Source organism: Oncorhynchus tshawytscha, linkage group LG12, assembly GCF_018296145.1.
Source record: "Oncorhynchus tshawytscha isolate Ot180627B linkage group LG12, Otsh_v2.0, whole genome shotgun sequence".
Classification (NCBI taxonomy): domain Eukaryota; kingdom Metazoa; phylum Chordata; class Actinopteri; order Salmoniformes; family Salmonidae; genus Oncorhynchus; species Oncorhynchus tshawytscha.
In genome coordinates this window covers 11,800,656-11,828,402 of record NC_056440.1, presented here as the reverse complement: position 1 = coordinate 11,828,402, position 27,747 = coordinate 11,800,656, and the positions used below count along the sequence as shown (strand labels likewise).

Here is a 27,747-nt window from a genome sequence, read left to right as displayed (position 1 = left end):
GGACTCCATTGGCAGGCAGAACAGAGGGGGCTCTTTTGGGGGCCGAGCAGCCTGTGTTCAGCAGGTGGGTCACATGAAAGCCTCTTTGAGAGAGGGAGAGGAGGCAGAAAGAGAGAAGTAGAGAGAGGGTGAGAGAGAGAAAAAAAGAAAAAAAAATTGATCCCCTCCTAATTGAGTAAGAAAGGAAGATAGAGATGGGGCTGAGAAAGGGGAGCGATAGGGAGAGAAAGAGAGAGAGAGATAAGTAGAGAAAGGGTGAAAGAGAGATTCCCTCCTAAACTATCTGAATCAATACCTCCACTGTGATGCAGGGACAATCCTAATCACTTGCTTTCACCTTGCTGCCATCACAGGCCAAGTCACGTCATGTGATCGCCATTCACAGGCTGGGCTCAAAGAAGGGAAATACGATCCAGGGGGGAACACTTCCAGGTCAAAGGTTAAGATTTATTTGATTGTGAGGAAATTTTTGCTTTGTTTAGTTGACCTTTCGCCAGGTAAGCTACTCGGCCAATGACCTGGTTGATCAAGGGAGCCTTGATGTGTGTTTTGAATAAAAGTATTATTTATTTTCAACATGTGTTATACACTCAATGTACAAAACATTAGAAACACCGTCCTAATATTGAGTTGCACCCTCTTTTGCCCTCAGCACAGACAACATTTGTTGGGGACTCTACAAGGTGTCGAAAGCGTTCAACAGGGATGATGGCCCATGTTGACTCCAATTTGGCTGGATGTCCTTTTGGTGGTGGACCATTCTTGATACACATGGGAAACTGTTGAGGGTGAAAAACCCAACAGCATTGCAGCTCTTGACCCAAACTGGTGAGCCTGGCACCTACCCCGTTCAAAGGCACTTACATCTTTTGTCTTGCCTATTCACCCTTTGAATGGCACACATACAAACTCCATGTCTGTTGTCTCAAGTCTTAAAAATCCTTATTTTACCTGTCTTCTCCCCTTCATCTACACTGATTGAAGCAGATTTAACAAGTGACATCAATAAGGGATCATAGCTTTCACCTGCATCAGATGACCTGGCCTCCACAATCACCCGACCTCAACCCAATTGAGATGGTTTGGGATGAGTTTGACTGCAGAGTGAAGGAAAAGCAGCCAACAAGTGCTCATCATATGTGGGAACTCCTTCAAGACTATTGGAAAAGCATCCCAGTTGAAACTGGTTGAGAGAATGCCAAGAGTGTGCAAAGCTGTCATCAAGGCAAAGGGTGGCGCTATTTGAAGAATCTCAAATATATATATATTATTTTTAAACACTTTTTTGGCTACTACATGATTCCATATGTGTTATTTAATAGTTTTGATGTCTTCACTATTATTCTACAATGTAGAAAATAGTAAAAATAAAGAAAAACCCTGGAATGAGTAAGTGTGTCCAAACTTTTGACTGGTACTGTATGAGGACTAAAAGAAGTGTTAACTCTTTTGTACCCCTCCGTCCCTCTCCCAGTCAGGCTGACCTGTATTAACCCCATTCATCCCTCTCTCCTCCAGATGAGGCTCACCATCCCTCTTCGCTTTCTCCCCTTTCCTCTTAACTGATATCTAACACTTCATTCAGTGAGATCAGACATAGTGCAACTCTCTTCTCTCCCGCTCTCTCTCCTTCAGTCACATTCCCCTCCTTCTCTCTCCTTCATTCACATTCCTCTCCTTCAGTCACATTCCTCTCCTTCAGTCACATTCCTCTCCTTCATTCACATTCCTCTCCTTCTGTCACATTCCCCTCCCCTCTCTCCTTCTGTCACATTCCTCTCCTTCAGTCACATTCCTCTCCTTCATTCACATTCCTCTCCTTCATTCACATCCCTCTCCTTCAGTCACATTCCTCTCCTCCAGTCACATTCCTCTCCTCCAGTCACATCCCTCTCCTTCAGTCACATCCCTCTCCTTCAGTCACATCCCTCTCCTTCAGTCACATCCCTCTCCTTCTCCCTCCTTCAGTCACATTCCTCTCCTTCAGTCACATTCCTCTCCTCCAGTCACATTCCTCTCCTTCAGTCACATTCCTCTACTTCTCCCTCCTTCAGTCACATTCCTCTCCTTCAGTCACATTCCCCTCCTTCTCTCTCCTTCAGTCACATTCCTCTCCTCTCTCTCCTTCAGTCACATTCCTCTCTCTCTCCTTCTGTCACATTCCTCTCCTCCAGTCACATTCCTCTCCTTCAGTCACATTCCTCTACTTCAGTCACATTCCTCTCCCCCCTCCTTCAGTCACATTCCCCTCCTCTCTCTCCTTCAGTCACATTCCTCTACTTCAGCACATTCCTCTCCCCCCTCCTTCAGTCACATTCCTCTCCTCTCTCTCCTTCAGTCACATTCCTCTCCTTCAGTCACATTCCTCTCCTTCAGTCACATTCCTCTCCCCCTCCTTCAGTCACATTCCTTCTCATTCCCCTCTCTCTCCTCCAGTCACATTCCTCTCCTTCAGTCACATTCCCTCTCCTCTCTCTCCTTCAGTCACATTCCTCTCCTTCAGTCACATTCCTCTCCTCTCTCTCCTTCAGTCACATTCCTCTCCTTCAGTCACATTCCTCTCCTCTCTCTCCTTCAGTCACATTCCTCTCCTTCAGTCACATTCCTCTCCTCTCTCTCCTTCAGTCACATTCCTCTCCTCTCTCTCCTTCAGTCACATTCCTCTCCTTCTCTGTACTTCATTCTTATTCCTCTCGGCCTACTTGACTGGCTCTCTTGTCCATCTGTCTGTCTGTTTGTTAATCTGTCTATTCTCTCACATTCTTTTCCTTTAGTCTCCCTCCCTCCATTGTGTGTGTTTTTCTCCTCTCTGTCCATCCCATTTATTTTCTCCCTCCCTCTACATTGTCATTCCCCCCCCTCTACATTGTCACCCCTCCTACATTGTCATCTCCCCCCTCTACATTGTCACCCCCTACATTGTCATCATCTCCCCCTACATTGTCATCTCCCCCTCCCTCTACATTGTCATCTCCCTCCTACCTCTACATTGTCATCTCCACCCCTACATTGTCATCTCCCCCTCCCTCTACATTGTCACCCCCTACATTGTCATCTCCCCCTACATTGTCATCTCCCCCTCCCTCTACATTGTCATCTCCCCCCACCTACATTGTCATCTCCCAGCCACCCCCTGCATTGTCATCTCCCCCACCTGTTCTTTCCAGTCTGAGCGAGCAGTGCCGGGTCCATCAGGGGACATGTGCCCGCCTCACGGCGGCAGAAGGCAATGATGTCATCGACTCATTGCAGCAGCAACAGACTCCACGCTGTCTGAATGCAACTTATACCTACCGCAATGGGGAATCAACACCACAATACCCTGCCTCATAAAACAACAACCACGTGAACAACCAATTCATTTGATTAACAGTCAGAGCGCTGATTTCACACTATTTCTAAAATATCAAATAAACACTACCTATGGCAGTCAGAACCAAGTATCCAGTAAACCAAGTGTCCAGAACCAGAACACAGTAAACCCCAGTCAGTAAATCTAGCCTAACACATGGCATGTAAAGGACGTTGCCAGTCCAGGGCTTAAAACCAGTTGGAAGACAGACCAAAGACACCATTGAATCCAGTGGGAGGACAGACAGACCAAAGACACCATTGAATCCAGTGGGAGGACAGACAGACCAAAGACACCATTGAATCCAGTGGGAGGAGACAGACAGACCAAAGACACCATTGAATCCAGTGGGAGGACAGACAGACCAAAGACACCATTGAATCCAGTGGGAGGAGACAGACAGACCAAAGACACCATTGAATCCAGTGGGAGGACAGACAGACCAAAGACACCATTGAATCCAGTGGGAGGAGACAGACAGACCATAGACACCATTGCAACTGACTGACTGCTTACTGGAGCCTTGTATCCATGACAACATACATGGAGAAAGAAAGAGCGAGAGAGAGAGAGAGGCAGGGAGGGTAATCTCACTCCACACTGCACCCCTCCAGACTTAAGACAGAGGGGGTCGGAGTATTTATTTTGATTTATTTAACTAGGCAAGTCAGTTAAGAACAAATTCTTATTTACATGACGACATACCATGGCCAAACCCGGACGGCACTGTGCCAATTGTGCGCCGCCCTATGGGACTGCCAATCACAGCCGGATGTGACTCAGCCTGGATTCGAACCAGGGACTGTAGTGTCGCCTCTTGCACTGAGATGTAGTGCTTTAGACCGCTGCACCACTCGGGAACCCCAAGAGAGTGATATATTAGCGAGGGGAAAAGTACAGGAGAGAATGAGCGAGGGAGAGAAGGAGAGCGAGGTGAAGAGGAGCGGAAGCAGAGTGAAGGACCGGGAGAACACAAAGGGGTTGAGTGAGTGGAAGGACACAGAGAGGGAGGGAGCGAGGGAGAGAAAGAATAGAGTGGGAACAAGAGAAAGAATACAAAAGGAAAGAGGAAGCTAGAGAGAGACAGCGTGTGAGACACAAAGGAAAGAGGAAGCTAGAGAGAGACAGCGTGTGAGACACAAAGGAAAGAGGAAGCTAGAGAGAGACAGCGTGTGAGACAAAGGAAAGAGGAAGCTAGAGAGAGACAGCGTGTGAGACACAAAGGAAAGAGGAAGCTAGAGAGACACAGCGTGTGAGACACAAAGGAAAGAGGCAGCTAGAGACACAGCATGTGAGACACAAAGGGAAGAGGAAGCTAGAGACACAGCGTGTGAGACACAAAGGAAAGAGGAAGCTAGAGAGAGACAGCATGTGAGACACAAAGGAAAGAGGAAGCTAGAGACACAGCGTGTGAGACACAAAGGAAAGAGGAAGCTGAGACACAAAGGGAAGAGAGAAGCTGACAGCGTGTGAGACACAAAGGAAAGAGGAAGCTAGAGACACAGCATGTGAGACACAAAGGGAAGAGGAAGCTAGAGACACAGCGTGTGAGACACAAAGGAAAGAGGAAGCTAGAGAGTGACAGCGTGTGAGACACAAAGGAAAGAGGAAGCTAGAGAGAGACAGCGTGTGAGACACAAAGGAAAGAGGAAGCTAGAGAGTGACAGCGTGTGAGACACAAAGGAAAGAGGAAGCTAGAGAGAGACAGCGTGTGAGACACAAAGGAAAGAGGAGAGGTAAAGATGGACAGAGTATGAGGGAGACTTGGTATCACCCAGGGAGAGTGACCTATGATGGTAGCCCTTTCCAGTGATGCTGATTAGATGATGGATAGTAGAGAGAAAGGAGAGATAAATTAAGATAGAGAGATAAAGGGGTGTTGACCCTTACAAGTGATGCTGATTTGATGGTGGAGAAGTTGTTGTGGCGGTAGTTGTGTGCCTGGCTCATGTCAGAGGATAATGGCATCAGCTCCGGCCTGAGGTCAGGTTTCAGACCATTATCCCAGTTATACCTGTGGTCCTGAGGAGAGAGAGCGAGAGACAGACAGGAGAAATGTTGAATTACATGGCCTGTAACTTCAAAACCTAAATGTAACTGTAGTTGATATAATTGAACGTAGCATTATTCGTAGCCAAATGATTCTTCATATAGGGTGCCTGGTGGAGAGGATAGGTATGGTGGTTGTTCTCTCATAGGTCGGTAGTGAACAGTTTTGTACTGAACTCAAGCCAACGTTAGATGGTTAGACTATCAAATTAGAGTGTGTATAAACCTACATATTTTATGTCAGTTCATGACCGGTTGACCAGTTACAGTGCCTTTAGAAATTATTCATTTTACACATTGTGTTGTGTTACAGCCTGAATTTAAAACAGATTCAATTTATATTTGTTGTGGTCTTTCTTATGCCTACCCATGTATTTCCATGGAAATATAAGATTTATTTGGAAAATAATAAACGTATTTTTAAAAGCATTCATGTTTTGCGTAAATGTAATATACTAAATATTGCTTTTGTTAAAAATATGAAATGGTATTACATTTGAAGAGCACATTATGACTTGTTTAGGACTCGAGACATGACTTAATACTTGTCGGTCTTGACTTGAGACTTACTTGTGACTTGCAAAACAATGACTTGGTCCCACATCTGGTAGAGAGTGTGGTCTACAGCTTATCATGAGGTACTCTACCTCAGGCGAGCAATACCTTGAGACATCTTTAATATTAGACATGGCGCAACAGCTGTTATTGACAAATAAACACACACCCCCATCCCTCGTCTTGTCAGACTTCTTCTGTACTGCCATGTCCTGCCAATGCACAGAAAACCCAGCCAACTGTATATGATCTGTGTCGTCATTCAGCCACGACTCGGTGAAACATAAGATATTAGTTTTTAATGTCCCGTTGGTAGGATAGTCTCGAACGGAGATCATCCAGTATATTTTCCAGTGATTGCACGTTGGCCAATAGAATGGATGGTAGAGGCAATTTACAAACAATGTGAAAAAACAAAAAATACAGTTGGTTAGGAGCCTACAAAACGGCAGCCATCCCCTCCGGCCTGCACAGAATAAAAATATTCCAAAACATGCATCCTGTTTGTAACAAGGCACTAAAGTAATGCTGCAAAGAATGTGTCAAAGCAAATTACTTTTTGTCCTGAATACAAAGTGTTATGTTTGGGGCAAATCCAATATAATATATTACTGTATAACACACAATATTTTCATAGTGGCGGCTGCGTCATGTTTTGGGTATGCTTGTAATCATTAAGGACTGGGGAGTTTTTCAGGATAAAAAAATAACCACAGGCAAAAGCCTAAAGGAAAACCTGGTTCAGTCTGATTTCCACCAGACACTGGGAGATTAATTCATCTTTCAACAGGACAAAAAACAAAAACAAGGCCAAATATACACTGGAGTTGCTTACCAAGAATGTGTAGCCGAGCAACAGTTTCGACTTAATAAATCTACTTGAACATGTATTGCAAAACTTGAAAATGGTTGTCTAGCAACGATCAACAACCAATTTGACAGAGCTTGAAGAATGTTTTAAATAATAATGGGCAAATGTTGGATAATCCAGGTGTGGAAAGCTCTTAGAGACATACCCAGAAAGACTCAAAGGTGATTCTGACATGTATTAATTCTGGGTCTTTCTGGGTATGTCTTTTATTTTACAAATGTACATTTTTTCTTCCACTTTCACTTGAGTATTTTGTGTAGATCGTTGACAAAAAATGATAATTAAATCTATTTAATCCCACTTTGTAAAACAACAAAATGTGGAAAGAGTAAAGGGGTGTGAATACTTTCCGAAGGCACTGTACACGTAGGAAAAGGAACTCTTTATCAGTGTGAATCTATAGACAGACAACATGCCACCTTCTCTTGTTCCTATACACCCATGCTGGCCTTGTGACATATCAGCAACCCACACACCCATCGTTAATAACAGTTAACTAAACGATAAAGACCAGGAAAGACGTGGCTGAAGAGGAGGAAACAAACATCTCATAATCTGCTAGTTTGAAGTGTATGTGTGTGTGCCTGTGTGTGCTGTGATGCCTGAGACATGCAGGTGTCATGACGTTGCCCTCTTTGGGTACAGCAAGCCCCATCCCCCTCTCGCCATCTCCTACACCCAGGTTGCTGTGGTCAGAGAGAGGTCGTAAATTCCTGGAGGAGATTATCTCCTCATGGCCACAGTATAGAGGCAGAGTGAATTTTCATAGAGAACCAAGGAATTTCTTCCACCTCACAGAACTTGAGGTCCGACCAACATTTATGTTCTGGAGAAGGTATAAAATATCGGTGAAGAATCCAACTACAAACTGGTCCATTTGGTACAATTTTGTGAAACTCAGGGGAGCATACGGCCACATTACCATAACGCTGTTTATATAATAGCATCAGATACGAGGTTTTACATCTAATTGTTGTATAAGAAGAATGAGTGAGGATGATACTGTTTGTAAAATTGTGTAATGTGATTTTGGACTGTTTAATGAAGGAAACTCCAATTCCCTTTAGAGTTTAACTAAATCAGAGGACTGCCCATGAGCACAGTTATGGTCGGGAATCCTGGGACAGGCCCTTTTCTGCTCTCCTGAATAAAACCCCCACTTTGAGAATTTCTCATCAGACCATGTTGCTCTCAATTACGAGAGGACAAAGGTTCCAGACCAGACTGCTGAATCTTTTAACCATCTCACGTGGTTAAACTCTTAGACTATTGATACCGACAGAATAAGAACAAGTCTTTGATATTAATTGTTAGTCTGCAGCTAGGAATTCGGTATCATTGAACGCGAAGACCGACAACAGCCGAAACATCCACTCTACAACAACATGAATGAATGTCACTCTGAACTATCCATCCTACCCCGGGAGAGAGGGCGGACAGACTCTCCAACAGAAACAAACTTTTCAACAGAGACCCCAACGACACGCTGAGCGTAAATATATATGTTGATTGCAATTGTTCCCGACTGAGTGAACGTTCATGTGCAAAGGATTAGCATTTCAATTGTTATAATTATCAACTCTGTAGTGACTTCTCAGCTGACCCCCACTCCCCTTTTGTCTAACAAGCCGCCATGCCGGTTTAGCCCACTAGGGCTAAACCGGCATCATTTCCCCTATCATTTCTTGTAACCATATTTACTTTGTTTGTGTGTGCACTTCTGTGATTGTTTAGTTAGTTAATAAATTAATTATTTAAGACAATTGATGTATGGATGACTCATAGTGAAGACTAGGTTTGTGCAGATAACCAACAGTTTACGACATTTGGAATGAGACTAACGTGAGGTAAAGACAAATTTATTAATCAAAATGTCAAAATTTATATTAGAACTTCGTAATCTGAATATTTTCCTTGGTGCCCCGACTTCCTAGTTAATTACAGTTACATGATTAATCAGTTTAATCGCGTAATAATAATTACAGAGAATCTTTGATAAAAACTAAAAGTCTTCAGTTAATGATAGTAAAGACACGACACAGGTTATTCATTCATTCTGAATAATGTAAAGCTAAGTGTGTCCAGCTCAACCCTGAGCCTGTGTGTCAACGCCAGGCGAGAGAAGAGAAGAGGAGAGGTCAGGGCATCTTTGTTCTCAAAGTGTGATTTACAGGAGTGATGATCTCTGGCTCTGTGTGCTGTGTGTGTGTGTGTGTATCATCTTTACAGGAATCAAGCTGAGCAGCATTCTGTGGAAGAATGTATCGATGGTTTCCATGGCATCAGTGTTTTTAATTGAATGGTGTTGGGTTAGGTTAGGTTAATATAGTATGATTATATGAATACCACCGCGAGGTTGTTTGTGTGTGTTATTATTTGGGTGAGGGTTGGAGTGTATCGCTATCCCTCCTGTGTGTTATTATTTGGGTGAGGGTTGGAGTGTATTGCTATCCCTCCTGTGTGTCATTATTTGGGTGCGGGTTGGAGTGTATTGCTATCCCTCCTGTGTGTCATTATTTGGGTGCGGTTTGGAGTGTATTGCTATCCCTCCTGTGTGTATGAGTGTTTGTACATCCCTGAGAGCTGTCATTCTTCAGGATGTGGGTTTAAGTTTGGTGTAGGCGGTTGTTGGATGGCTGGCTGGCTGGCTAGAGAGATTGAGGGGCTAGATGAGTAGTACCTTCTTGATGTGTGTGTTCATGTTTGTTTGCGTCATTCTTGAGGACGTGGGTAGTGTTGGAGTGAATGATTAGCTGGAGGGACACTGATCGTGCTAGTTTTATAGTGTGTGTGTGTCTCTCCTGCTGTCCGGCCGTCTCTCTCCTGCTCTCTCACTCTGTCAGTGTTACCTTCTTGGTGTGTGTGCGTGTATGTGTGTGTGTGTGTGTTTCTCTCTCTCTGTCAATAATACCTTCTTGGTGAGTGTGCGTGTATGCTAGCGTATGTCTCTCTCTCTCTCTCTCTCACTCTGTCAGTGTTACTTTCTAGGTGTGTATGTGTTTCTCTCTGTCAATAATACCTTCTTGGACTGTGCGGAGGACTCTAAGCTGCTATCGTAGTCGTGGTGCATCATGGTCATGTCGGAGCAGCTCTCGTCTAGGACCTCCTGCATGCTGTTGATGCTGCTGCTCTGGCTTCCTGTACTGACTGAGGTGCTGGGGAGGGAGTGGTTACTGCCCAGGCTGTTCATCTTACAGCTGGCCTGCTCACAGTCCTGGAGGAGAGAGAGATGGAAATCAGTCTATACACACACTGTGGGAAATACACACACACCTCTTGCCCCTTCCCACCCCTCAACTGTAAATATGGGTTTACAAATAGCCTCATTAAGCTTGGAGTGACCTTGATACAGCAGAAATAATGTCCTGCGATACAGAGTGCAACAGAGTCAAAGTCATGCTAAATAGCCCATAAATAGACATTTCACCTGGACAGACAGTATCGATGTCAGTCCTGTCCGTGTCCATCCATCATAACAGGATCAGCAAGCTTGAGTGTGTCATACAAAACAGAGCTTGTGGCACAAAACCACATATCTGTGTGGCAGTGAGGAGAGACCCCAGCACATGGAAATCAAAACCACATGTCTGTGTGGCAGTGAGGACAGACCCCAGCACAGGGAAATCAAAACCACATGTCTGTGTGGCAGTGAGGAGAGACCCCAGCACAGGGAAATCAAAACCACATGTCTGTGTGGCAGTGAGGAGAGACCCCAGCACAGGGAAATCAAAACCACATGTCTGTGTGGCAGTGAGGAGAGACCCCAGCACAGGGAAATCAAAACCACATGTCTGTGTGGCAGTGAGGAGAGACCCCAGCACAGGGAAATCAAAACCAGAATGTCTAGAAATGTGTTCATTTCTATATAATTATAAAAGCTTAATAAGTAAGGGCAAAACAATGGTTAGAGAAGTGAGACGCAGGGCTATTACGACAGGGCTCTGTATCACTGTTCCTTCGCCCTAGTTCAAGACAGGAGGACAGCGGGTTTCTTCATGTCTTCACATCTTTTGTTGACCTCTGGGACACCTACAGTATTCCATTTGTGCCAGACCATAACAGGAGTTCAGTTGACTCCAGAGGCTTATCCACCCTGACACACAATGCCATTGTTTTAATACTATATTAATGTAATCAAATGTTTCTGGGAACACATCTTACTGACATGTTTCATCGTAATGTAAGAATATTAGTGGTTATAGTCCATGTACAGTTGAAGTCGGAAGTTTAAATACACTTAGGTTGTAGTCATTAAAACTTGTTTTTCAACCACTCCACACATTTATTGTGAACAAACTATAGTTTTGGCAAGTCGGTTAGGACATCTACTTTGTGCATGACACAAGTCATTTTAACAACAATTGTTTACAGACAGATTATTTCACTTATAATTCACTGTATCACAATTCCAGTGGGTCAGATGTTTACATACACTATGTTGACTGTGCCTTGAAACAGCTTGAACAATTCCAGAAAATTATGTAATGGCTTTAGAAGCTTCTGAGGGGCTAATTGACATCATTTGAGTGAATTGGAGGTGTACCTGTGGATGTATTTCAAGGCCTACCTTCAAACTCAGTGCCTCTTTGCTTGACATCATGGGAAAATCAAAAGAAACCAGCCAAGACCTCAGAAAGAAAAATTGTAGACCTCCACAAGTTTGGTTCATCCTTGGGAGCAATTTCCAAACGCCTGAAGGAACCACGTTCATCTGTACATACAATAGTACGCAAGTATAAACACCATGGAACCACGCAGCCATCATACCGCTCAGGAAGGAGACGCGTTCTGTCTCCTAGAGATGAACGTACTTTGGTGCGAAAAGTGCAAATGAATCCCAGAACAACAGCAAAAGACCTTGTGAAGATGGAGTTAACAGGTACAAAAGTATCTATATCAACAGTAAAACGAGTCCTATATCGACATAACCTGAAAGTCCGCTCAGCAAGGAAGAAGCCACTGCTCCAAAACCACCATAAAAAAAGCCAGACTACTGTTTGCAACTGCACATGGGGACAAAGATCATACTTTTTGGAGAAATGTCCTCTGGTCTGAAATAAAAATAGAACTGCTTGGCCATAATGACCATTGTTACGTTTGGAGGAAAAAGGGGGAGGCTTGCAAGACAAAGAACACCATCCCAACTGTGAAGCACGGGGGTGGCAGCATCATGTTGTGGGGGTGCTTTGCTGCAGGAGGGACTGGTGCACTTCACAAAATAGATGGCATCATGAAGGAGGAAGATAATGTGGAAAAATTGAAGCAACATCTCAAGACATCAGTCAAGAAGTTAAATCATCTTGGTCGCAAATGGGTCTTCCAAATGGACAATGACCCCAAGCATACTTCCAAAGTAGTGGCAAAATGGCTTAAGGACAACAAAGTCAAGGTATTGGAGTGGCCATCACAAAGCCCTGACCTCAACCATTTGAAGATTTGTGGGCAGAACTGAAAAAGTGTGTGCGAGCAAGGAGGCCTACAAACCTGACTCAGTTACACCAGCTCTGTCAGGAGGAATGGGCCAAATTCACCCAACTTATTGTCGGAAGCTTGTGGAATGCTACCCAAAACGTTTGACCCAAGTTAAACAAGTTAAAGGCAATGCTACCAAATACTAATTGAGTGAATGAAAAACTACTGACCCACTGGGAATGTGATGAAAGAAATAAAAGCTGAAATATATCATTCTCTCTACAATTATTCTGACATTTCACACTCTTAAAATAAAGTGGTGATCCTAACTGACCTAAGACAGAATTTTTACTAGGATTAAATGTCAGGAATTGTGAAAAACTGAGTTTAAATGCATTTGGCAAAGGTGTATGTAAACTTCTGACTTCAACTGTACTTTCTCCACTCTTCCTCCTCATCCTGGCTCTCCCTTCCTCCTCCACCCCCTCCTGGCTCTCCCTTCCTCCTCCTCCCATCCTCTCCCCTTCCCAGCTCTCCCCTTCCTGGCTCTCCCTTACTCCTCCTCTCATCCTCGCCCCTTCCCAGCTCTCCCCTTCCTCTCCCCCTCCTAGCTCTCCCTTACTCCTCCTCTCATCCTCTCCCCTTCCCGGCTCCCCCTTTCCATCCTCACCTCCTCCTCCTCCTGGCTCCCCCCCATGTGTTTTTCCTGATATAGGATCTTCTTCATCTTACGGTACTGCAGGTTGTCCAGCTCCCTCACCGCGTCCTTGGTCCTCTGGATCAGATCCATGAGGACCCGCGGGGGGCGCTCCAGACGTACAAAGTCATGCTGGGGAGAAAAGAGAGTTTACAGGTTAGAGCAAACTAGGGGGGTTCGCCTGATATGAAAATGGGGTCGCGGGAGAATTTCCAAAATCCAGATTTAAAAAAATAAAATCAAAATATCAAAACAGGGTAGCCTTGTGGTTAGAGCGTTGGACTAGTAACCGGAAGGTTGCAAGTTCAAATCCCCGAGCTGACAAGGTACAAATCTGTCGTTCTGCCCCTGAACAGGCAGTTAACCCACTGTTCCTAGGCCGTCATTGAAAATAAGAATTTGTTCTTAACTGACTTGCCTAGTTAAATAAAGGAAAAAATAAAAAAATATATTATAATATTGTCTTTGTATATCAATCATTTGAATGTGGTTAACCTTAAAAATGTAAATGAAAATGATTCAAATCTAAAAGGTGAAATTCAACCAGAAAGCACCCTTAGATAATGGGAAAAGGTGGCACTTAACCGTTGCACTTGAATCATTCCCATGGTGAATGGCTAGGCCTGCTACGCTATGACACCACACACTATTGCAGAGACTTTGATACGAGCAGCTGTATTTGGTATGGGGAAAACAATGTGGAGAGTCAAAAAGCACATACACTCATTTCTATATCATGAGTTGAAATAAAAGATCCCAGAAATTTTCCACACACACAAAAAGCTTGTCTCTCTCAAATTCTGTATACAAATTTTCTTACATCCCTGAGTGAGTGAGCATTTCTCATTTGCCAAGATAATCCATCCACCTGACAGGTGTGACATATCAAGAAGCTGATCAAAACGGCATTTGGTATTTTATTAGGATCCCCATTATCTGTTGCAAAACCATGATCATTACACAAATGCACATTGGGCAGTTTTGTAACAACACCATGCCACAGACGTCTCAAAATGTTGAAGGAGCGTGCAATTGGTATGCTGACTGCAGGAATGTCCACCAGAGCGTTTGCCAGAAAACATAATGTTCATTTGTCTACCAAAAGCCGCCTCCAAATTCATTTTAGAGAGTTTGGCAAGGTGTCCAACCGGCTACACAACAGCATACCATGTGTAACCACGCCAGCCCAGGACCTCTACATCCGGCTTGCTCACCTCTGGGATCGTCGGAGACCAGCCACTCAGACAGCTGATGAAACAACCAAATCATTTCTGCACAAACTGTCAGAAACTCTCTCAGGGAAGCTCATCTCATATCTTATTAACACTTTGTTCTAGCTAGCTATTTGTGTAGGTAGCTATCAAGTAAACGCAGTGCTCGTCGCCCTCACCAGGTTCTTGACTTGACTACAGTTTGGCGTCGTAACAGACTTCAGGGGGCAAATTCTCACCTTTAATGGCCACTGGCATGCTGGAGAGGTGAACTCTTCATGGATGCATCCCAGTTTCAACTGTACCGGGCAAATGGCAGACAGCGTGTATGGCGTTTTGCGGGCGAGTGGTTTGCTAATGTAAATGGTGTCCCATGGTGGCGGTGGGGTTATGGTATGGGCAGGCATAAGCTACAGACAACGAATGCAAGACCCCATGTCGCAAGGATTTGTACACAATTCCTGGAAGCTGAAAATGGTCCAATAGCCTGCATACTCAACAGACATGTCACCCATTGATGTTTGGGCTGGTCTATATCGACGTGTACGACAGCGTGTTCCAGCTCCCACCAATATCCAACAACTTCGCATAGCCATTGAAGAGGAGTGGGACAACATTCCACAGGCCACAATCAACAGCCTGATAAACTCTGTGTGAAGGAGATGTGTTGCGTTGCATGAGGCAAATGGTGGTCACAAGGTATCTGTGACCGATTTCCTTACATTGAACTGTTGCATGTTGCGTTTAGATATGGGATCAGAGCAGGACAATGCTCTATTCCATACCGAGGCATGGTAGTTATCGAGGGGGAGTGTTGGAAAGATTTTTCGCATTGAGAGAATAACTGTTGTCATTCACAATGGATGTATAAAAATGGACTTGACTGACTTTCTTTGTAATGAAAATAAAATGTGTCTCCTTGCCTATGTAACATACATATTTGGTAAACTGAATGAACTAAATGCAAGCATGCAGGGGAAATATAAACACATTCTACAGATGAGTGACTGAATCAGTGGATTCAGATTATATAATTCTTATTGGAGAGTGTCTTTTAAAAGCGAGCCATGCCCCCTTCCCACGGCTGTGCATGTTTCTAATAGAAAACAGCATCAGTAAGTGTCCCACATGAGTGATGACTGCTCACCTCCAACACCTGAAAGGGCACTTTGGGACCTACTTCCTAATCCGTTTGACTGTGACCCTGGCTCAGTGAAATTAAACAGCTGATCGAGCCGTTATGTGACTGTATACATTCACGGGTCACTACAGAGGAGTTTTGGTTCATGACTCAAAGGGAATAAATACCCTGTCAGGTTCACCGTGCTGCGTTCAAAACAACTGGGAACTGGGAACTCTGAAATCTCAGAATTCCAACGTCAGTGTGTTCAAGACAACTGGGAAATCTGAATCTTGGGCCTCTTTCTAGAGCTCTGACTTTCCGACCTTAAGATCACTGACATCATGCTTCCACCTTGTATTTTTCAGAGTTCCCAGGTGTCTAATAGTACCATAAAACGCATGGTAACCTTCACCAGCTCATATCTATGTGAAGCTGGATTCAGTACTCTCGTTTTCATTAAAACTAAATATCCATCCAGGTTGGATGTGACCACAGAGTTAAGGTGCGCTCTGTCGACTGCCCAGACTTTGAGAAGCTCTGACGCGACTTGCATCAAGAACATCCATCTCATTAGTGGTAGTGAGATAGTGACTGTCGTAGCCCCACATTAAAAGTATGTGATGGTGAGTTGAAAAGACAATCAGAAATACCGTTAGAATGTTTTTCAATTGACTTCCATAGCCCCAAATAAAAAAGATAACATTGGCTGTTAATTCCATAATGTTTTTCACATGGTTGGGGTCGTGAGAATTTTCAGATATCAAAATGGGGTCGTGGGCCAAAGAAGTTTGGGACCCCTGAGTTCGAGGTCAGGGTCCATGAGGACCATTGAGATTGGTGTTTTGGGGGTACTATTTAATGAAGCTGCCAGTTGAAGACTTGTGAGGCATCTGTCTCAAACTACAGTGGGTGCGAGACCTGGAGAGGCCTACAAGCTACAGTGCCTCGCACCCACTGTGAAATTTGGTGGAGGATCGGTGATGATCGGTTAAGTGTGCCTTGAAGTTTTTTTTTTAAATCACCGACTGTCACCAGCAAAGCAACCCCACACCATCACACCTCCTCCTCCATGCTTCATAGTGGGAACCACACATGCGGAGATCATCCATTTACCTACTCCAAAAATCTCAAATATGGCCCAAAAGGACAGATTTCCACCGGTCTAATGTCCATTGCTTGTGTTTCTTGGCCCAAGCAAGTCTCTTCTTCTTATCGGTGTCCTTTAGTTGTGGTTTCTTTGCAGCAATTCAACCATGAAGGCCTGATTCACGCAGTCTACTCTGAACAGTTGATGTTGAGATGAGTCTGTTACTTGAACTCAGTGAACCATTTATTTAGGTGCAATTTCTGAGGCTGGTAACTCTTATTAACTTATCCTCTACAGCATAGGTAACTCTGGGTCTTCCTTTCCTATGGCAGTCCTCATGAGCCAGTTTCATCATAGCGCTTTATGGTTTTTGTGACTGCACTTGAAGAACCTCCAGTTTGACTGACCTTCATGTCTTAAAGTAATGACAGATTGTAATTTCTCTTTGCTTATTTGAGCTGTTCTTGCCATAATATGGACTTGGTATTTTACCAATTAGGGCTATCTTCTGTATACCATCCCTACCTTGTCACAACATTAAGAAGGAAATAAATTCTACAAATGAACTTTTATCAAGGCACACCTGTTAATTGAAATGCATTCCAGGTGACTACCTCATGAAGCTGGTTGAGAGAATGCCTAGAGTGTGCAAAGCTGTCATCAAGGCAAAGGGTGGCTACTTTGAAGAATCTCATATATAAAATATATTTTGATTTGTTTAACACTTTTTTGGTTATGATTCCATATGTGTTATTTCATAGTTTTGATGTCTTCACTATTATTCTACAATGTAGAAAATAGTACAAATAAAGAAAAACCCTGGAATGAGTAGATGTGTCCAAACTTTTGACTGGTACTGTATATATCAATACATGTGATTTCTATCTGAAAGAAAATCTCTATTGTCCATTGGTCACTAGAGGGCGCCTGTGGGTTATTCAACCTAGATAGAGTCCCTATCTAGGTTTATAGCAGGAATACATCCTATATAGACTAAAGGACATATGGGACAGAGCGGTAGCCCGCCCCCACGCCCCCATTGATTTTGTTAGTCATTCTCACTCAGATATCATACTGACATGGCATAAGTCAATACTAAATGTGGACAATTGCAGGAAATTAGCTAAGGAATTGCAAAAATGTCTCTCCACGGGTAGAATTGCATGAAATGGGTAGGATTGCATGAAATGTGTTATAAAATTGCAGAAAACTTGCTTTAAAACTGCACATTTTCTCTACGTCCCATGGAAAAATGATCCACCGTCAAGAGGCGGACAACTAAAATGTTTTGCCATGAGGTAGGGGGCCCACCAAACAACTCTTGCTTTGGGCCCCCAAAAGGCTCAAGCCGCCACCCACCCACACACAACAAAATATTTGCTAAATGAAATGTGATGTATGCAATGCCTGTGTGTCTCCCTGCACACCTATCTGACAGATACTGGCTGGGTAATGTAATGTAAAGTACTCTCTCATTCAGCAGCACACTGATGACATCATACTCTGGAAATAGAGATGACACATTTTCCCGTTTTCAAACAAACGGACGGAGAGAGAGAAAGAGAGAGAGATGGAGAGAGGGACTGAACAAGTGAGTGAGAGAATGAGAGCTCCCATGGACCAGGGGGGCTTGGAGAGAGAAGGGGAAAAGGAGAGAATGAGATACATTTGCTGTTTTTTTGGGGGGTTGTGTTTCACATTATTTTGTGCCCAGTAGAAATTAATCATAAAAAATGTATTGTGCCACTTTTATAGTAAATAAGAATATAATATGTTTCTAAACACATCTATGTTAATGTGGATGCTACCACGATTACAGATAATCCTGAATGAATCGTGAATAACGATGAGTGAGAAAGTTAGACACACAAATTTCATAACCCTAAAATATGCTAACCTCTCACTGTTGCAATAATAGAGCGTCTGTAATTTTCTCACTCAGTGGAAGTGGAACCTGAAGGGAAAGCATCTGTTGACAGCACAGGGGCACAGATTAGTGACCTGACTCCTAAAGAGCTCAAAGAGGGGCGGCGGGCAATGAGCGTGTGTGTTTTAATTAGGGGCTCGAGGGGCAGTGATGTGGATATCCCCTGCCCGACTCAGATTAGGAGGAAGTTGCCTACTAGGCACTGGCCCAAGGTCAGCCTCACTAATAGTTAAGGTTATAATAATTAGTTAAGGTCAGGATTTGGGGGAGGAAAAGCTGATCCTAGATCTCCACCTAAAGGTACACATACACCCAGAGCTCCAGACTAGCCCCCCACTGTCTCATCCCCTCCAGCCTACTAACCCCTACACTCCCTGGGCAGCCAGATAAAAAATGACAAGCCCCCTGGCTGGAACCCTGGAGAGTGAGAGTGACAACTAACCAAGAACGTAAAACCCTTAGCAGGCAGTTCGGATTACCTGTCGGCCAACCAAACTAAAATATCAACTCTCCATTACACAGCCAGGCACACAATGAACACAACATGCACAAATCAACACACAAAATCAAATAAAATTATTGGTCACATACACATATTTAGCAGATGTTATTGAGGGTGTAGCGAAATGCTTGTGTTCCTACATTCAACAGTGTAGTAATATATAACAATGTATATATACATACTACCTCAACCAGCCTGACTAACCAGTGTCTGTATGTAGCCTCGCTACTGTATATAGCCTGTATTTTTAATGTTGTTTTATTTCTTTACCTACCTATTGTTCACCTAATACCTTTTGTTGCACTATTGGTTAGAGCGTGTAAGTAAGCATTTCACTGTAAGGTCTGTTTTCAGCGCACGTGAAAAGCGCACGTGAAAAATAAACTTTGATTTGATTTTGATTTGATGGGACAAATTTCTTCAGCCGCCTGAGGTTGAAGAGATGCTGTTACGGCTTCTTCATCACACTGTCTGTGTGGGTGGACCAATTCAGATCGTCGGTGATGTGTACGCGGAGGAACTTGAAGGTTTGCACCTTCTCCACTGAAGTCCCATCGATGTGGATAGGGACATGCTCTCTCTGCTGTTTCCTGAAGTCCACGATCAGCTCCTTCATTTAGTTGACGTTGAGGTTATTTTCCTGGCACCACTCTGCTAGGGCCCTCACCTCCTCCCTGTAGGCTGTCTCGTCATTGTTGGTAATCAGGCCTACAACTGATGTGTCGTCTAAAAATTGGATAATTGAGTTTAGGCATGCATGGCCACGCAGTCATGGGTGAACAGAGAGTACAGGAGGGGGCTGAACATGCACCCTTGTTGGGCCCCAGTGTTGAGGATCAGCGAAGTGGAGGTGTTGTTTCATACGTTCACCAGCTGGGGGTGGCTGAAGTCCAGGACCCAGTTGCACAGGGTGGGGTTCAGACCCAGGGCTCTGAGCTTAATGATGAGCTTGGAGGTACTATGGTGTTGAAGGCTGTGCTATAGTCAATAAACAGCATTCTTACATAGGTATTCCTCTTGTCCAGATGGGATAGGGAAGTGTGCAGTGCGATGGCGATTGCATCGTCTGTGGATCTATTGGGGCGGATATGCAAATTGAAGTGGCTGTAGGGTGTCAGGTAAGGTAGAGGTGATCCTTAACTAGCCTCTCAAAGCACTTCATGACAGAAGTGAGTGCTACGAGACAATAGTCATTTAGTTTAGTTACCTTTGCTTTGTTGGGTACAGGAACAATAGTGGACATCTTGAAGCAAGTGGGGACAGTAGTCTGGGATAGAGAGAGATTGAATATGTCCGTAAACATTCCAGCCAGCTGGTCTGTGCATGCTCTGAGGACGAGGCTAGGGATGCAGTCTGGGCCGGCAGACTTGCGAGGGTTAACACGTTTCAATGTATTTTTCACGTCCGCCACGGAGAACGAGAAGCAACAGTCCTTGGGAGTGGGTCGCGTTGGTGGCACTGTGTTATCCTCAAAGAGGGTGAAGCCGGAACATATCCCAGTCTGAGTGATCAAAATAATCTTAAAATCATGGATTCCGATTGGTCAGACCAGCAATGAATAGACCTTAGCACAGGTACTTCCTGCTTGAGTTTCTGGTATATGGGAAGGGATGAGTAAAATTATGATCTGATTTGCCCAAGGGAGGGCGGGGGAGGGCCTTGTAGGCTTCCCAGAAGTTGGAGTAGCAGTGCTGGAGTGTTTTAGCAGCGCAAGTACTAGAGTCAATGTGTTGATAGAACTTCGGTAGCGTTTTCCTCAAATTTGCTTCGTTAAAATCCCCAGCTACAATTAATGCGGCCTCAGGATATGTGGTTGCACAAAGTCCAGTGTAGTTCCATGAGGGCCGTTGTGGTATCGGCTTGAGGGGGAATATACACTGCTGTGACTACAACCGAAGATAATTCTCTTGGGAGGAAATAGGGTCGGCATTTGATTGTGAGGTATTCTAGGTCGGGTGACCAAAAGGACTTGAGTTTCTGTATGTTATCACAATCAACCATGAGTAGTTAATCATGGAACATACACCCACGCCTTTCTTCTTCCCGGAGAGTTCTTTATTCCTGTCTGTGCGATGTACTGAGAACCCAGCTGGCTGTATGGATGGGCACAGTATATCCCGAGAGAGCCATGATTCCGTGAAACAGAGTATGTTGTATGTTACAGTCCCTGATGTTTCTCTGGAAGGAGATCCTCGCCCCTGAGCTCATCTACTTTATTACCCAGAGACTGAACATTAGCAAGTAATATATTTTCGGAAGCGGCTGAGAAGAGGTATTCGGAGTGGACTTCTAGTCCCCTGAGTGGGACTAGAAGTCCACTCCGAATACCTCTTCTCAGCCGGCGGTATCTTGTAGCGGCCTCTGGGATAAGTTAAATTGCGTTGGGATGTAAGAACAAAGGATCCAATTTGGGAAAGTCGTATTCCTGGTTGTAATGTTGGTGAGTTACCGCCACTCTGATACCCAAAAGTTCTTTCAGGCTGTATGTAATAACACAAAAAACATTCTGGGCTAATAATGTAAGAAATAACACACACAAAAAAACAAATACTGCAAAGTTGCTTAGGAGCTAGAAGCAGAGCTGCCCCAGCCATCTTTGTCTTACACACACGCACATGCACACAATGAACACAGGTGAGCACAGTGTATTGGCAGATCAGGACGTACAAATGACAAAGACTGTGTGACTGTGCTTTTGTGCTCTAACTCATGGGGGTCTATGGGGGCTGACTTCAGCTTTCATTGTGCGTCAAGGGAGCTTGGTCAGAATGTTTAGTGAGTCCACAGACAGGCAAGCTTACACTTGAAGCTTTATCAACATCTAACACGAGGTGTAGCACAGCAAAAAATGTAAAATAAAGTTCAAACACACTAAACAACAAAACCCTAACCCCTGTGGAACCAGTGTGTGTGTATGTGTGTGGAATAACCCCTGTGGAACCAGTGTGTGTGTGTATGTGTGTGGAATAACCCCTGTGGAACCAGTGTGTGTGTATGTGTGTGGAATAACCCCTGTGGAACCAGTGTGTGTGTATGTGTCTGGAATAACCCCTGTGGAACCAGTGTGTGTGTATGTGTGTGGAATAACCCCTGTGGAACCAGTGTGTGTGTATGTGTGTGGAATAACCGCTGTGGAACCAGTGTGTGTGTGTGTGTGTGGAATAACCGCTGTGGAATCTTTGATTAATATTTTCTCTAGAGCTGTGGGAGGCAGTCATCGATATGCGTCCAAAATGGCACCCTATTCCCTTCTTAGTGCACTACTACCCATAGGGCTCTGGTCAAAAGTAGTGCACTATATAGTGATACCATTTAGGATGCACTCATCCAGATGGTCTTTGAGAGACTGACACAGGAAGTGAGGTGTCAGAAATAACAGGAAGTGCACTCACTCTCAGCAGCTCCCCAGACGAGGGTCTGTCCTGAGGAATTTTGAGGAGGCAGCAGTCAACGAAGCTCCGGAAGGGGTCCGACCTCGAAGAAGGATAGAGGGGTTGAGAGGTGGAGCGGAGGGACGGAAGAACACAGAATGCAACAATGATTAAGCCAGGCACTATAGGCAATAGTAGTCAACATCCACTTTCCCACCTTTCAAACCAGAGTCAGGGCCAAGCGGTGCTTCTATAGTTATTCACCATGTTTGTCAGTGTTATTGAAAGTCCATCATCAAACTCTTTGCATGGGTACATCATACAGTCCACATAGTTTTCTAAATGTTGTACTAGTCTTAGCTCTGGGAGAAACAAGCATAAAGACATAAAGCTGTCACTTTCAATCATCTGTCAAAGTGTCATACATTCAGTAGTATACACAGAGTCAGGGTTAAGAGAGCACCTGTATTGCTTGTCAACATGACTAACGCTGCATGGTGATGTTTCTGCTAGTTTCAGCTCTGTGAGACTATGTTAATGCCAGAGGCCTGTTTGAAACACATCCAACAACACACTGACACGGGGGCACCCACAGAAATAAATGAATAGAAAATCAAACTCTCATTTCTTGGAGAGTGAGTGCTACTTGTGAATCTGCTTGCTTAAGGTTTCACAACTGCCACATTGACTCCTACACTGGAGAACAATGAGTAGCGCTGTTCAGTACGGAACATGGACGATGAAAAAACACTTTCACCTTCAGGAAAATCCCCTTGTAAAGAGTGGCGTAGGCTGCCACTTGTTTCAGCTGTAGTATAAGGAACTGTATTTGTTGAAAGGAATGTATTCCTAGAGCCATATAAGTCCTATATCTATCTTGGGTCAAGTAGAGTACAAACCTTTATGGTGAGATACTACTGTAAAGTGGGTGTAGTGCCATGTTATTGTAAATGTTGACATGTAGAGTAATATATTCGACTGGATCTTCCTTCTATGCCAGTCATTACACCATCAGAAAGGGGGGGGGGGGCTAGTGTGATTGCTGCCTGTCTTTCTGCATCCCTCTTCCTTCTTTCATTCCATCCTCCCGTCTCTCCCCTTGCCTCGCTCCCTCCATACCATACATCTGTCTGTCTCTCTCCATCATCCCTCTCTCCCCTCCTCTCTTCCTGCCTCGCTCCCTCCATACCATCCATCTGTCTGCCTCTCTCCATCATCCCTCTCCCCCTTCCTCTCTTCCTGCCTCGCTCCCTCCATACCATCCATCTGTCTGTCTCTCTCCATCATCCCTCTCCCCCCTTCCTCTCTTCCTGCCTCGCTCCCTCCATACCATCCATCTGTCTGTCTCTCTCCATCATCCCTCTCTCCATCATCCCTCTCTCCCCTCCTCTCTTCCTGCCTCGCTCCCTCCATAACCATCCATCTGTCTGCCTCTCTCCATCATCCCTCTCCCCCTTCCTCTCCCTGCCTCGCTCCCTCCATACCATCCATCTGTCTGTCTCTCTCCATCATCCCTCTCTCCCCTCCTCTCTCCCTGCCTCGCTCCCTCCATAACCATCCATCTGTCTGTCTCTCTCCATCATCCTCTCTCCCCTCCTCTCTTCCTGCCTCGCTCCCTCCATACCATCCATCTGTCTGTCTCTCTCCATCATCCCTCTCCCCGCCTCGCTCCCTCCATACCATACATCTGTCTGTCTCTCTCCATCATCCCTCTCCCCTTGCCTCACTCCCTCCATAACCATCCATCTGTCTGTCTCTCTCCATCATCCCTCTCTCCCCTCCTCTCTTCCTGCCTCGCTCCCTCCATACCATCCATCTGTCTGTCTCTCTCCATCATCCCTCTCTCCCCTCCTCTCTTCCTGCCTCGCTCCCTCCATACCATCCCTGCCTCTCTCCATCATCCCCTCCCCGCTCCCTCCATACCATCCATCTGTCTGTCTCTCTCCATCATCCCTCTCTCCCCTCCTCTCTTCCTGCCTCGCTCCCTCCATACCATCCATCTGTCTGCCTCTCTCCATCATCCCTCTCCCCCTTCCTCTCTTCCTGCCTCGCTCCCTCCATACCATCCATCTGTCTGTCTCTCTCCATCATCCCTCTCCCCGCCTCGCTCCCTCCATACCATACATCTGTCTGTCTCTCTCCATCATCCCTCTCCCCTTGCCTCACTTCCTCCATAACCATCCATCTGTCTGCCTCTCTCCATCATCCCTCTCCCCCTGCCTCGTTCCCTGTCTGTCTCTCTCAATTCCTCTCTCTCCCTGCCTCGTTCCCTGTCTATCTCTCTCCATCCCCCTCTCCGTCCTACGGAGTGTGGTTTGGTGAATGGTAGATTACAGTAGAAGCCTGTGTACTTGAGCCTGATTCTTTAAATAGGCCTCAGCTAGGCCCCTCAGGTAATTACATAACATACACTATATATACAAAAGTATGTGTACACCCCTTCAAATTAGTGGATTTGGTTATTTCATCCACACCCGTTGTATAAAATAAATCACACAGCCATGCAATCTCCATAAACAAACATTGGCAGTAGAATGGCCTTACTGAAGATCTCAGTGACTTTCAACTTGGCACCGTCATAGGATGCCACCTTTCCAACAAGTCAGTTTGTCAAATTTCTGCCCTACAAGAGCTGCTCGGGTCAACTGTAATTGCTGCTATTGTGAAGTGGAAACGTCTAGGAGCAACAATGACTCAGACGCGAAGTGGTAGGCCACACAAGCTCACAGAACGGGACCACATAGTGCTGAAGCGCCTAGGGCATAAAATAATGTCTGTCCTTGGTTGAGGACTCACTACCAAGTCCCAAACTGTCTCTGGAAGCAACATCAGCACAATAACTGCTCGTTAGGAGATTCATGAAATGGGTTTCCATGGCCGAGCAGCCACACACAAGCCTAAGAACACCATGCACAATGCCAAGTGTTGGTTGGAGTGGTGTAAAGCTCGCCACCATTGGATTATGGAGCAGTGGAAATGCGTTTTCTGGAGTTATAAATCACACTTCACTATTTGGCAGTCCGACGGATGAATCTGGGTTTGGCGGATACCAGGAGAATGCTACCTGCCCGAATGCATAATGCCAACTGTAAAGTTTGGTGGAGGAGGAATAATGGTCTGGGGCTGTTTTTCATGGTGTAGGGGGCTAAGCCCCTTAATTCCAGTGAATGGAAATCTAAATGCTACAGCATACAATGACATTCTAGATGATTCTGTGCTTCCAACTTTGGGGCAAAAGTTTGGGGAAGGCCCTTTCCTGTTTCAGCATGATAATGCCCCCGTTCACAAAGCGAGATCCATACAGAGGTTTCTTGAGATCGGTGTGGAAGAACTTGACAGGCCAGCACAGAGCCCTGACCTCAATCCCATCGAACACCTTTGGGATGAATTGGAATGCCGACTGCGAGTCAGGCCTAATCACCCAACATCAGTGCCCGACCTCACTAATGCTCTTGTGGCTGAATGGAAGCAAGTCCCAGAAGCAACATTCCAACATCTAGTGGAAAGCCTTCCCAGAAGAGTGAAGGCTGTTATAGCAGCAAAAGGGGGACCAACTCCACATTAATGCCCATGATTTTGGAATGAGATGTTTGACGAGCAGGTGTCCACATACTTTTGGTCATGTAGTGTACTTTGACTGGGAATTCCAGGGCTGCGAAAGGTTGTGTGTGTGTGTGTGTGTGGTCACACAGCTCAGTGGAGGGATGGTGATGACTTACCACTCGTTAGACTGCAGCGTGGGAGAGTCGTTCTGGGCAATGTGATATAAGGCACTCATAGCATTCATGTTGAACAGCGGAGGTTTCCGTTCCGCTATGGAGGGGGGAGAGAGAGTTAGGAGGGAGTTCATATCTGGTTGATTCCCATTATCTGTCTGTTTGTATATAAGTGTCAGTGAGTGAGTGCAATTTCACACGCAGTATCTGAAATAGATAAAGGGCCACACTAAATCACATGAAAAACAGGACTGAGCAACAATGTGAAGGAGTGTCATTCCTCCCGCCAGATGGTGTAGCTACAGTTGAAGTCGTAATTTTACATAAACTTAGGTTGGAGTCATTAAAACTTGTTTTTCAACCACTCCACAAATGTCTTGTTAACAAGCAATCGTTTTGTCAAGTCGGTTAGGACATCTACTTTGTGCATGACACAAGTCATTTTTCCAACAATTGTTTACAGACAGATTATTTCACTTCACTAATTCACTGTATCACACAATTCCAGTGGGTCAGAAGTTTAAATACACTAAGTTGACTGTGCCTTTTAAACAGCTTGGAATATTCCAGAAAACGATGTCATGGCTTTAGAAGCTTCTGATAATTGACATCATTTGAGTCAATTGGAGGTGTACCTGTGGATGTATTTCAAGGCCTACCTTCAAACTCAGTGCCTCTTTGATTGACATCATGGGAAAATCAAAAGAAGTCAGCCAACACCTCAGAAAGATAAATTGTAGACCTCCACAAGTCTGGTTCATCCTTGGGAGCAATTTTAAAAAACTTGAAGATACCACATTCATCTGTACAAACAATAGTACGCAAGTAAATACCATGGGACCACGCAGCCGTCATACCGCTCAGGAAGGAGATGCATTCTGTCTCCTTGAGATGAACGTACTTTGGTGTGAAAAGTGCAAATCAATCCCAGAACAACAGCAAAAGGACCTTGTGAAGATGCTGGAGGAAACAGGTACAAAAGAGGTATCTATATCCACAGTAAAACAAGTCCTATATCGACATAACCTGAAAGGCCGCTCAGCAAGGAAGAAGCCACTGCTCCAAAACCTCTATAACAAATCCAGACTATGGTTTTCAGTTGCACATGGGGACAAAGATCATACTTTTTGGAGAAATGTCCTCTGGTCTGATGAAACAAAAATAGAACTGTTTGGCCATAATGACCATGGTTATGTTTGGAGGAAAAAGGGTGATGCTTGCAAGCTGAAGAACACGATCCCAACCGTGAAGCACGTGGGTGGCAGCATCATGTTGTGGGGGTGCTTTGCTGCAGGAGGGACTGGTACACTTCACAAAATAGATGGCATCATGGAGGAGGAAAATTATGCGGATATATTGAAGCAACATCTCATGACATCGGTCAGGAAGTTAAAGCTTGGTCGCAAATGGGTCTTCCAAATGGACAATGACCCCAAGCATACTTCCAAAGTTGTGGCAAAATGGCTTAAGGACAACAAAGTCAAGGTGTTGGAGTGGACATCACAAAGCCCTGACCTCAACCCTATAGAAAATTTGTGGGCAGAACTGAAAAAGCGTGTGCGAGCAAGGAGGCCTACAAACCTGACTCAGTTATACCCGCTCTGTCAGAAGGAATGGGCCAAAATTCACCCAACTTATTGTGGGAAGCTTGTGGAAGTCTACCCAAAACGTTTGACCCAAGTTAAACAATTTAAAGGCAATGCTGCCAAATACTAATTGAGTGTATGTAAACTTATGACCCACTAAAAATGTGACGAAATAAATAACTTCTGAAATAAATCACTCTCTCTACTATTATTCTGACATTTAACATTCTTAAAATAAAGTGGTGATCCTAACTGACCTTAAGACAGGGAATTTTTACTAGGATTAAA

General features: G+C 44.7%; 1 protein-coding gene across 2 annotated transcripts in view; it reads right to left on the bottom strand.

Annotated features, from left to right (window-relative positions):
- Positions 1-27,747, bottom strand: part of LOC112262560 (serine/threonine-protein kinase TAO3-like) — a 137,322-nt gene that overhangs the window by 14,130 nt on the left and 95,445 nt on the right. For both annotated transcript variants that reach the window (XM_042331338.1, XM_042331339.1), the window contains exons 10-14: positions 25,877-25,970; positions 22,179-22,260; positions 12,910-13,068; positions 9,847-10,041; positions 5,243-5,374 (exon numbers count right to left, since the gene is read on the bottom strand). In XM_042331338.1, the coding sequence (XP_042187272.1) occupies positions 5,243-5,374; positions 9,847-10,041; positions 12,910-13,068; positions 22,179-22,260; positions 25,877-25,970 (662 nt within the window). The remainder of the gene's footprint in view (positions 1-5,242; positions 5,375-9,846; positions 10,042-12,909; positions 13,069-22,178; positions 22,261-25,876; positions 25,971-27,747) is intronic.